Source organism: Triticum dicoccoides, chromosome 7B, assembly GCF_002162155.2.
Source record: "Triticum dicoccoides isolate Atlit2015 ecotype Zavitan chromosome 7B, WEW_v2.0, whole genome shotgun sequence".
NCBI classification, from domain to species: domain Eukaryota; kingdom Viridiplantae; phylum Streptophyta; class Magnoliopsida; order Poales; family Poaceae; genus Triticum; species Triticum dicoccoides.
In genome coordinates, this window is record NC_041393.1 from 491,845,147 (window position 1) to 491,856,583 (window position 11,437).

At 46.3% G+C, this 11,437-nt stretch overlaps 1 protein-coding gene across 1 annotated transcript; it reads left to right on the forward strand.

Annotated features, from left to right (window-relative positions):
- The first annotated feature begins 312 nt into the window (after window positions 1–312).
- Window positions 313–10,775, forward strand: LOC119340614 (receptor-like cytosolic serine/threonine-protein kinase RBK2). The gene is made up of 6 exons (XM_037612534.1): window positions 313–444; window positions 525–1,426; window positions 2,251–2,330; window positions 2,448–2,557; window positions 2,667–2,819; window positions 10,605–10,775. Exons 1-6 carry the CDS (start codon window positions 408–410, stop codon window positions 10,655–10,657), a joined length of 1,335 nt encoding a protein of 444 aa, XP_037468431.1. The 5' UTR covers window positions 313–407; the 3' UTR covers window positions 10,658–10,775.
- The last annotated feature ends 662 nt before the right edge of the window (window positions 10,776–11,437 follow it).

Below are 11,437 nucleotides of genomic sequence, written 5' to 3' on the forward strand. Positions count from 1 at the left end.
TCTCGATCTTAAAAGGCTCGACGCAGATTTCTGCCTCCAGGCAGCTCGGCCTCCAAAACGCCTCTCCAAACACGTTCACTATACCATGCAAAAAAGAAAAAAACACGTTCACTATAAAAAAAACGTGTGTGCTTTGGCCACCTTTGATCAAAGTTGAAGGAGGGGCTTACCGCAGATTTCGTGCCAAAACACCCCAGCATCTCCGTTGCTTTTCCGCCACCGCACTCTCTTGCGCGCTCCAAAATTAGATCGTCTTCGTTTGCAAGAAACCCCCAAAGCTTGGGACTAGAAAAAAGAAGAAAACATCTTTTTCATGCCGACGAGGAGCAAAATCTGCTTGACGATGGATCGACCCAGGAGTTGCGCCTCGACGGATTAGACAAAGCAAGTAAAAGATCCAAGATTCCATGGTGACGGAGCCACAAAAAGATTTTTCATACAAATGTAGGAATGGATTTGGTTGATTGGTTCTCCTTACTTTATTTCTCACACGCCATGGATTTGATCTCTGGGTGGATCGGCAGCGGCGGCGGCGTCCATGTCCCGTAAGAACGGCTGCGGTGGTGGCGAGAAGTCATCGCGAGAGAGCGGCGACGATCTGGTCTCCCCGAGAAGCGTCCTCGAGGGATGCACGACGTCGAGTGACGTTGACGCCGCCGCAATGACAGACGAGACCAGCTGCACGACGGGGTCGTCGTCGACGAAGACGGGCGTTGTGGCCGCGTACTCGGAGCCATCCACGCCCGCGCCGCCGCGAAACGACGGGCCTCCGGCCGCGTGGAAGGGCGTCATGGAGGCGTGGAGGTCAAGGACCAAACGCCGCCTCTCCGGCGGCATCCCGTCAACCATGTCGTCGAAGCTCCGGAGCTTGAGCATCCGCGGCAGCAGCAAGTGGCAGTGGCCGTCGGCGGGGCAGGTGAACGTGGAACAGCATGACCTGTGCGCGCTGAGGCTATCCTTCCGGACCTTCTCACTGTCGGAGCTGAGGAAGGCCACCCGCAACTTCAGCAAGGAGAACGTGGTGGGCAGGGGTGGGTACGCCAAGGTCTATCGCGGCCTCCTGCCTGACGGGCAGCTGGTGGCCGTGAAGAAGCTGTCGGCGACGGAGAATGGCCGCATGGAGAGCTTCCTGTCGGAGCTGGGGCACGCGGTGAATGTGCGCCACCCGAACGTGGCGAGGCTGGTTGGCGTGGGCCTGGAGGGCGGCGAGCACCTGGTGTTCCCCTTCTCGCGCCTGGGATGCCTCTCCCGCAGGCTCCACGGAGGGTCCGGCGAGGAGGGGACCATGCCGTGGGAGGCGAGGTACAAGGTGGCCCTGGGCGCGGCCAGCGGGCTGGAGTACCTCCACGAGCGGTGCGCCAGGAGGATCGTGCACCGCGACATCAAGCCCGCCAACATCCTGCTCAAAGACGACTACGAACCACAGGTAACCAAAATTGGATCGGTTCTGCTATTTCTCGGGCACCTGGAAATTTCTCTAGCGTGAGTCACATTCTTCCTTCAGGCATCGAAACCTCGTCAGAGAAGAGAGCCCCACTATCTGAATTCATTACCTATTGTCTATCCTAGGGTAGGAGAGGGGGGGTGTAGGGGATCGCCGGAAGACTTCCTTTTTTTTCTCATCTATTGTTCCTCATCATATGGTGGTATAAAGTATCTTGCACAAAAATAAGAGTTGAGCTTAGAAGATGCAAACACAAGGGGCTTGATGATGTTTTCCCGTGGTTCGATAGTTGGCGCCATCCTACTTCACATTTTGCTACCTACTTCACATTTTTTTTATTGCGTGGATATCCTACTCCACGTTGATGGAGACTTTGAACCAAATGGTTCTAAGATTGCAAGGAGCTCAATGAACCTATTCCGCCATGGTTTGCGCCAAGAAGCTTCACTAAGGGGTAGATCTTCACGAAATAAACGATCTCCTTGTCCTCACAAACTTCCGAGTCCTTCACAAAGTAGTGGATGAAGGCTTTTAAGTGATTCCTACCCATCTGGTGCGGAGGGGCTTAGAGAGATGGTCGGGGTGGGTAGGACGGGGCCATCGTGAGGAGGAAGACGATGAACAGTTTCTGGATCTATTCTGGGCGGTTGGATGATGATCTGGCGGTTTATATTAGAAGTGACTGATGCACTAGTTTTTTTTCAGTTAACTGACAAATAGAGGCTCCCAAATTGGAAGCAGTGCGTGATATGGAGTATGTGATCTTGTGTGTGTTAATTTGGTTGTTGTTCCCGTTCGTGCTTCAGATATGTGACTTTGGGCTAGCAAAGTGGCTGCCGGCCAAGCTGACGCACTACCAAGTGACTACCTTCGAAGGCACATTTGGGTCCGTCGGTCTGTTTATCTGTCTCGTTACAAGCACGCCAATTTTTATCATCGTCGATGAATTGACCGGTATGGGATCGAGTTTAAGTAACACGAATGAATGAAATCATGTGTACAGGTACGTGCCGCCCGAGTACACGACGCACGGGATCTTCAACGAGAAGACGGACGTGTTCGCCTTCGGCGTCGTGCTGCTCGAGCTCCTCACCGGCCGGCGAGCCATCGACGGCAAAAACCACAGCCTCATTGCTTGGGTCCGCTTGTTTAAGCGTTCAAAGCAACACGGACTTAACATCCAACAGCTTTCATCACCTTTGATGAATCTCATTTTTTGTAGGTACGATGGTTCCTGAGCAGCAAGGACGAGGTCTTGAAGATGGTCGATCCCGCTCTAGGAGGACGATACGACGTGGAACAGCTCCGCCGCGTCATGCACGCAGCCCAACTCTGCATACACACCTCGCCGGCCCAAAGGCCACGGATGAGCCAGGTATCTGTTATTCTAGCCCTCCTTTCTTTCTGATTTATAAGCTCCAACGCCGGGGAGCCCCTGTACAGCGCTGCAGGCGCCCGTTGGCGAGTAATGCTAGACATACAGGTTTCTACGGGGGGTTTACAGGCAGCTTAGCGATGATTGGCGGAGGATTGATTAAGGGACGCGGGCCCACTGGTGAAAGGGGGGGGGGGAGGCAATTAGAAGAGGGCACAAGCCCCAGCCCGTACAAACCTGTAAATAAAGTCCGTACGTTTAGCATTATTGTCCGTTGGCGGCTTGGCGCTACCGGCGCTCGCCAGAGACGCCTAGTGGGCCGGCCCACCAACTGCATCAATAGGAAAATGCGAAGAAAAGAAAGGGAAAATTTTATTTTTGCCACTCTAGATTACCAATTTTTCTTATGCCACTCTAGATTTTGACATTTCACTTTTGCCACGCTTAGCTTTTGACAATTATCACAGTTGCCATTCCGTTGCAAAAGCAAAATAATTTTATTTCATTTTTGCCACTCTTAGCTTTTGAAATGTATCACAATTGCCACTCTGAAGATTTTGCTTTTGCCACGGGAATGACAATTGTGATAATTGTCAAAAACTAAGAATGGCAAAAGTGAAATGTCCAAATCTAGAGTGGCATAAGGAAAATTGGCAAAATCTAGAGTGGCAAAAACAAAATTTTCCCCCCAAAAAGGACACTAATCAAAATATAGCATCGCTAGGATTTCGAACACAACACCTACACGTTCGCAGTTTAGAACGATAACAACCAGAACATTCCAACTCATCTGTATAATAGACAAAAAACTGTACCTCCCACCATCCCAAAATTCTTGTCTTAGATTTGTCTAGATACGGATGTAGTATTAGATACATCCGCATCTAGACAAATCTAAGACAAGAATTTTAGGACGGAGGGAGTAATAGTTAACGCACCCTTTAGTAAAACCTTAACGTATAACAAACAGAAATTACTTTGAAAAAACATAAATTATAAATCAAGATCATCAATTTTTAGAAAATGTTTCATAAAGTTTTAGAAGTTCACCGAATTTAAAAATATTTCATTTATTTTGGGGGAAAACATTGATTAGGAAAAAAGTCCATCGATTTTGAAAAGAGTTCGTCGATTTACAAAAAAGTTCATTGATTATGAAAAGAGTTCGTAAATTATGGAAAAGATTTAATCGGTTTTACAAAAAAGTTCATCAAGTTTAAAAAAAAGTTCACCGATTTACAAAAAAGTTCATCGATTTTACAATGAAGTTCATAGATTCTGAAAAGAGTTCGTCGGTTTTGAAAAAAGTTCATCGATCTACAAAAAAGTTCATCGATCATGAAAAGGGTTCATCTATTTTCAAAAAAAGTTCATTGATTTTGAAAAGAGTTCCTCAATTATGAAAAGGGTTCATCGGTTTTGAAAAGATTTCATCACTTTACAAAAAATTTCATCGATTTTGAAAAGAGTTCATTCAAGTTAGCTAAAGAAAAAAAAGAATAAAAAACAGAAAAGCATTCCAAGTAAAAATAAAAAAGAAAAAAGAAAAATAAAAAAACAGAAGAAAACCCTTACGAATAAAAAAAAGAAAGAAGAAAAAGGAAAAAATGAAAAAGTAATAGAAAAAGGAAAAAGACGGATAAGTAGAAAAGGGCAAGAAGCAGTAGCAGAAGAACTGAACGTAGGCGTTTCGAGTGGTTGTTGCATCGCGTGATTATTCGCGAGGTCGCCAGATCGAATCCAACTAGACGTGGCCTACCCAAAAGAAAGGTGAAACCCGCGTTTTTGTAGCATCCCGCAATGCTTTTGCGCCCAAATCATCCACTCTCTTCTTTCATTCCCCGTCGCTTTCCGTCCAATTCCCGCTCATTTCTCCTACCCTCTCCTTTCTTTCGCCACCGTACATGGAACCGCCGGAGAACCTGTCGGAGATGGAGCTGATAGAGGTGCCGGAGGATCCGAGCATCACTCCCGCCCGGAAGATCATCTCGGAGACGCGACAAATTCACGTGTCAAAGTGAAGGCCGCAAAGGAGGAGAAGTTCAAGAAGCGGTTGGCCTGGTGGTGGCGATGGGCATGGAGCTCATGGCGGACGAGGCGGTCGGCACGGCCGTGGCGAAAATGTTGACCTTGAATATCGATTCTTTGGATGCCAACGCTAGAATTATCATGCAATCCGTCTGTTACCAGATGTTGGAGCGGCAGAAAGATGAGTTGACGGCGGCGGAAGATGAGAGGCGGATGCGGATACAGAGGCTGCCTACGCGGCGGCGACGACACCTCCATGATCGGGGAACAACTTGCTAGGATTGCTAGTCCGGCAGGGCAAACATGCACGGACTGTTGGACTGATGTTTATTTTGATTCGGGTATGTAAAAACTAAGCATATTTGGCTCTTTTTGGTTGTGATCGAAGAAGGGATCCGATGCAGGTGTGATCCGACGCGTTGTGTGGATCAGCGTACCTTTGAATTTGATTTGCCGGCGAACATATACAGGCTACTATTGGATGCCATCCTTCCGCATCTGTGTCCGTGTACTGATTCCCTGTCCACGGACATATGCGGGAGGCCATTTGTGGGTTGCCTTGAAGATGCCATATGGTCCACATATCTCATTTGACTAATGGACAGTATAACACTTTATATAATATGGTCAATCTTAATATTAAAAATGTGATATGAATGAATTCGGAGGGAGTACATCAAGTAAATTGGGGCCATTTATTTATGTGATTCAGTGACCCAGATGTCATAATACTAGAACAGAATCTGAGTAGTATATTAAGGCCGCGTTCGGCTCCTCTCCACTCCCTCCACTCCGCTCCGGAGCAGACGAGCCTCTAGCTCATTTTTACAGAGCGGCCTAACCTGAACTCCACAACCGCGCGGAGTATGAGCGGATGGGATGGATTCCGAACACGGCCTAAGACATAAAAGCATCTCTAACGATCCTTATAATTTAGAGAAAACAGTTCCTTATATTTAATTCCTTATAATTCTACTTCTCCAACTACAGCTGGATTTAACAAATTTCTCAAATTTAACTCAAATGAATTGAGCTCACATGGAAATCCCTCTTCCTCTTTTTTTGTTCTTCCTTCTGGCACGCCTAGCCGAACTTGTTCGTCTATGGCAACAACGAGTGAGGTAGTTATGCGGTGTATAGATGCGCACCCATGCCGTCGACGATAAGGACAAGGATGTTGAAGAAGATGACGGCGTGGGCGAGGATGGCAATACCGCTGATGGCCATGTTACCGAGCTCCACCAGTTGGGTCCTCGTCGGGGGTTGTGCACTCACACACTGCAGCAACACACACATGCATACACGCACACATGCACACACGCAGCAGCAGACACCTATGCTACGTACCATGCCCGCATCGCTCGAGTCTGGCTCAAAAAAACAGCTGATTCGGTAGTTCCTCGTCAACCTAACCTCAGAGTGCTTTAAACATCATGCAAACCAAGATTCCGGTGCAACCTAACCTACTTTGTTTTCTACCAACACTTGTAATTTTATTCATACTCATAACAATTACAGGTACACTGATTTAGATCTAAAATTCAAAAAAATATAAAATAACTCCTATAACTAAAAATTCCAATGAAATCTCTTCAAAACGCCTTTTTCACAATATTAATCTCTGCTATAAGAAGTATTCTAAAGATTTCGGTGCAGCCCAACCTACTAAACTCCTGATCTGTGCACCGCACCGGCTTAGTTGGGTCTCCTGCATGCTACCAAACTTGTCCTGGATGTGTTCCGTTGGAAGACACACACCCATACATGAGCTTGGTTGATAGATGTTCGGCTGCACAAGCATGCACCTACGCAAGGGAAAAGTCACGCATGCGAGACATTGGATTGATTAGGAACTTGTGGAGGTGCTGATGTACACGGCCGTAGAGACGAGGCCGTCACGAGTTGTGAGATTGATGGCAACGGTGTTGGTGTTGGGTGCCCGTCCTTGGGCTCGACGGAGGCGAGGGTGTGCGGCATGTTAGCAAATGGAAGAGGGAAGGCGGCCTGGAGGATTTTTTTTTCACAAAGAGAATATATTAATATCATCAAGATACTAATTACACCCGGACTCTGCAACAACGCAATACCCTAATAACACTACGGATGCACAACCAAAAAAAAAGTTAAAAAAAAGAAGTCCCGCTACAGTGATCTGGCCTTTGAAGCAGCAGTACAAACACCACCAAGATAACTCCTGAGTTCAAATTCTCCAAAAGCGACACCTTTAAAAAAAACAGTGACAAGCGCCATGGTCGCCCGATCATAAATAGGTTTTCACTCTAAAGAAAGTCCAGGCTCTCAAAACAATACCTTCAAAAAGTCAAATGCCAGACACAACCAATTAAAGCCGGACCTTGAATTTTCACCCTGAAAGGTAAGACCTTGAACTTCTCATGTGCTGTCGCCCCTACTTCCATGTCGCTGCTACGAGTCCCGAAACACCAAGCAAATTCCTCATCACTGCAAAGGCTCATACCAGCATTACTAGTCCTCGGATCACAGCTTTCATGACATTTTCTGCCTCTGACTTCACCATTGAACGAAAAAAGACATATCTCACTAGACGTTTAGTGAGACTTGTCTCAAGAATCTGAAACATGCCCTTAGACATACGACCCTCCGGGGTAGGAAGACCCAATTATTTTCCTCGAATAACAAAATAGTAACACTAAAAGTGGTTGGGACTTCTTCTTGTATAGCAATATGACAAGCACCACCAAAGAACATAGAGCATTTATTGTAATTGAGACTTTGACCTGTAGTTGAGCCATATAAATCCAGTGCCGCTTTCACACTTTCTGCCCTGTGCTCTAGAGGCCTCAAACAACAACATACTATCATCAGCGAACAATAGATGGGATACGCATGGCGCCCTCCTACAAATCCTAACTGGGCTAATATCACCAGTATGCACTTTCCTTCTCAAGATTGTTGACAGTCCATCCGCCACAAACGAAAACATGAATAGTGAAAGTGGATCACCTTGCCGAAGCCCTCGTGATGGTGCAAATGAATCGAAGAGAGTTTCATTTAGCTTAAAGGAATACCTCACCGATGTGATATGTTGTCTAAGAGAACCCCAACTTTTGCATCACCTGCTCAAAGAAAACCCAATCCATCCTATCAAATGATTTAGAAAGATCAAGCTTATAAGTGTAGAAGCTCTTTGTGGGGTCCATCTCCTGCTTAATATAGTGGAGGCACTCAAAAGCAACTAACACATCCTACTGGGAATAAAAGCACTCTGCTCCATTGAAATTAAGTCATCGAGAAGCGGCCACAGACGGTTCACCAGGCACTTTAAAATACCTTATAAATCGCATTACAGAGACTAATAGGCTTGCAATCAGACAATTTTGTAGGCTTAGCATTTTTGGGAATAACAATGAAATTAGAGTTAACTCCCTCTGGCATAACACCCGTATGAAAGAAGTCTTTGACCATGGCTATCACACTATCTCTTAAAGTACTCTTATTCCGCTGAAAAAACCGAGCAGGTAAACCATCCGGCCCTGGTGCCTTCAAGGGGCTAATTTGAAACATAGCGTCCGATATCTCCTTATCTGTGAAAGGAGCGCAAATCTTGATATTGTCCTGTGTTGTGACCAGGGACTCAAGAAGATAAATCATAGGAGACACATCAAGCAATGTATCTGCAAAAAAAATATCATGAAAATACTCGTTTGCAAGTTTCCCCATGGTAGCAAAATCTAAATGAACTACACCAATGTTATCTGTCAATTCCTGGATCTTATTCTTCCTAGATCTCCAAACAGCCTAGCTCTCCAAAAACCCTTTGATTAACTTAATACCACACGTCATATTGTGTAGTGCCATGTACCCCCAAAAAACCCAAAAATTAACCATTACCAACAAATACTTTTTCCCCTCAAAAAAGTGTTGATTGGTATATTGATAATATACAACATGTATTATGTTGGTCAAATTATCAATCTACAACACACACAACCCCTACATTGTTTTTCGCATGGTGACTCGGGTGGTGACCAGATCTGCCTGGCCTCGTGCACCCCTTCCCCCCTTCCGCCTCAATGTCGCCTGTGGTCACCTCTGGTAAAGCCTGGCCTAGAGATGACGCGGATTCACCCTTCGCTGCTGCTAGGCTCCTCACATGGCCTGTTCATGGTGGATTTTTGCCAGTGTGTGGTCGGCTAGCAGTGACGGTTGCATCAGGGTTGTAGCCCTGGGCCTCGCGAAGGTGACCTTTCTCTACATGGTGAGGTCGACCAGGGAGTGGTGCGGCTGTGCTAGTTGGGAGTCACCGATTTCGGGATCTCGTGCTCACTTCTTGCGTGGATCAATGGGCACATGGTGGACGGGGTTAACCTCTCTAGCAGGAAATGGTAGTGTTGTGTGACACAGAGTAGTGGGCAGCTTGGTCCTAATGTCTAAGCCAGTGCATGCATTCACTCAGGTTTGGGCAACCGGGGCTTTCTCAGGGGAGGGGGTCTGTGCTAGTGGAGGGAGTGGGGGCGCTCTTAGTGCGGAGGTGGTGGTCATCAAGGGAGGGCGCCATGCGAGGCGGGACCATATGTGGTGGTTCTCATCGGCCGGCGTTGTTCTGGCTAGTTTGGGCGTGCAATAATTGTGGGCTCGCTTTGGCGGCTCATGGCTGCGAAGGTGGCTAGTGCGGTGGCTTGGTGATTAGGTGGTGGCCGCAGGATAGACCCAGACAGATTTGGCGGGGATCATTAGACCGATGCATGGTGTGTAGGGGTTGGGAGGTTGTCCAAGATGTAAGTCTTGTCTCTGACCATGGCTAGAGCCAGCGATGATGGCATTCTCAAGCGATGCTTCCTTTTTCTTGGGATCGTCGAGGCGATACGTACTCTCCGTCCCAACTTTCCCGTCTTCTAGAGTAACCTTAGATCCATTGAATTGGACGATGGAGGCGCTTTGGCAACATATCCTCTCTTGGGGGCTTTGTCTTTGGAGTTGGGCATTGCCAAGCAGGGCCGATGGAAGACAGTGGTGATGGCATTGGGTCTTATGTGGCCACGATCATAGTGGTGAGCGATGGCGGAAGCATGTCAATGGTTGCGGTAGTCAGCTCTTCTTCGATGTGTTCGTGGGATTGTCTCAGTTTGTTTGTTGTTGTGAAGTTGTAGCTACGACAATGAGGTCTCGGTGGCGATGATACCGTGCAAAAGGTGGTTTGTTTAGTGATCATTCACGACACCAGCCTTGCATAGTTCTCCTTCATGGCTCTACTTTAGAATAGGAGTTGCGATGTCCTCGATGCGGTTGCTGGGCCTTGACATGATCTTCATGTGGCTCCACACAAACCTCTTGGGAGTGTGTTAGGTCGATGGTCTTGAGTGACAAAGTCGGAGTTCCTGCTTAGGGAGAAGGGACAGTGATGACGTATGTGTACGGAGAGGTGATGGTGATGATGTCAATGTGCTATCATGAAGAGCTCTCTTTGTAGAGGTGTGTTTGTGGTATCTTTTGTGTGCTGCTTAGCAGATTGTGAATTTTTTTGATTGATTTTTCAGTTGATTAACTGAGCAATTCCTTCTACTTAATTAATGAATGAAGCAAATCTTTTACCTCCATAAAGAATCAGGTGATAAATGTGCGTAGTAGGCCTTACGAACGAAAATAAATGATGTCATTTATTATGTAGGCATAGTCGTGTATTAATTTCTATTTGAAGCTATTAGTTGCGCAAGGAAAATTTTCGCAAAAGTTTTGTAAGGCTACCCAAGTCTTGAAGCTTCGAAAATTAACGTACAGGTTGGAAGAATCCTCCGAGAAGACTACGAACAACAACAAATCATGGGGCATGAGAGCGCAAACACGACAGAGCTACATGAAATAGATGGCTATGAAGCACCCACGCCAAGAACATACCTCCACGATCTCAGTCGGCACAAGGCGCTAGCATTTGACTTCTAGGTGGTGCACAAGGAGAAGATTAAATCTTTTATCAGTCTAGAATCTGCATTTATTTTGTGCACATGTTTATGAAATCGTGTACATCATTGTGTACTGTGCACGCCTAAACGACTACTAAATTAATGCAAACATGATGTATACATAGGCCTCGTTTAAGACATGGGGACATATTTAGGAGCTAAAATATTAGGGTTTTCTTTATTAAAGCATGAACCTCCTTTATTGACAAAGGGTGCTTTTTATTGACTCATATTGTAGCATGGAGGGATAATCATATTTAACACACACCTGACCTCTGCATAGTTAGGATGCACACAACCAACACACACACAAAAAATCACGTCGGCAAATAGCAAAGGCAAATTAGACCGAAACTATGCCTAGGCGCAAAAAGAAATGAGGAAAAAAATCCCAAAACAATCAAAACAGCTATCAATGATGTACCTCGGTGACCATCTATACCAACCATCTTTTAACATCACATATACTACAAGAATAGTTCTCCAAAGACGACGCCTCCAAAGAGGGAATGATACATGCGTGCCGCCGTCGTCGGATCCAACCATCGAAGATTAGATCATGGGTTTTCACCCAGAAGATCACGGTGGAGAAAACTCCAGGCAATGCCTTCATCAAGGTGACGATGCAAAATACGCCCCCATTGCCAAGTA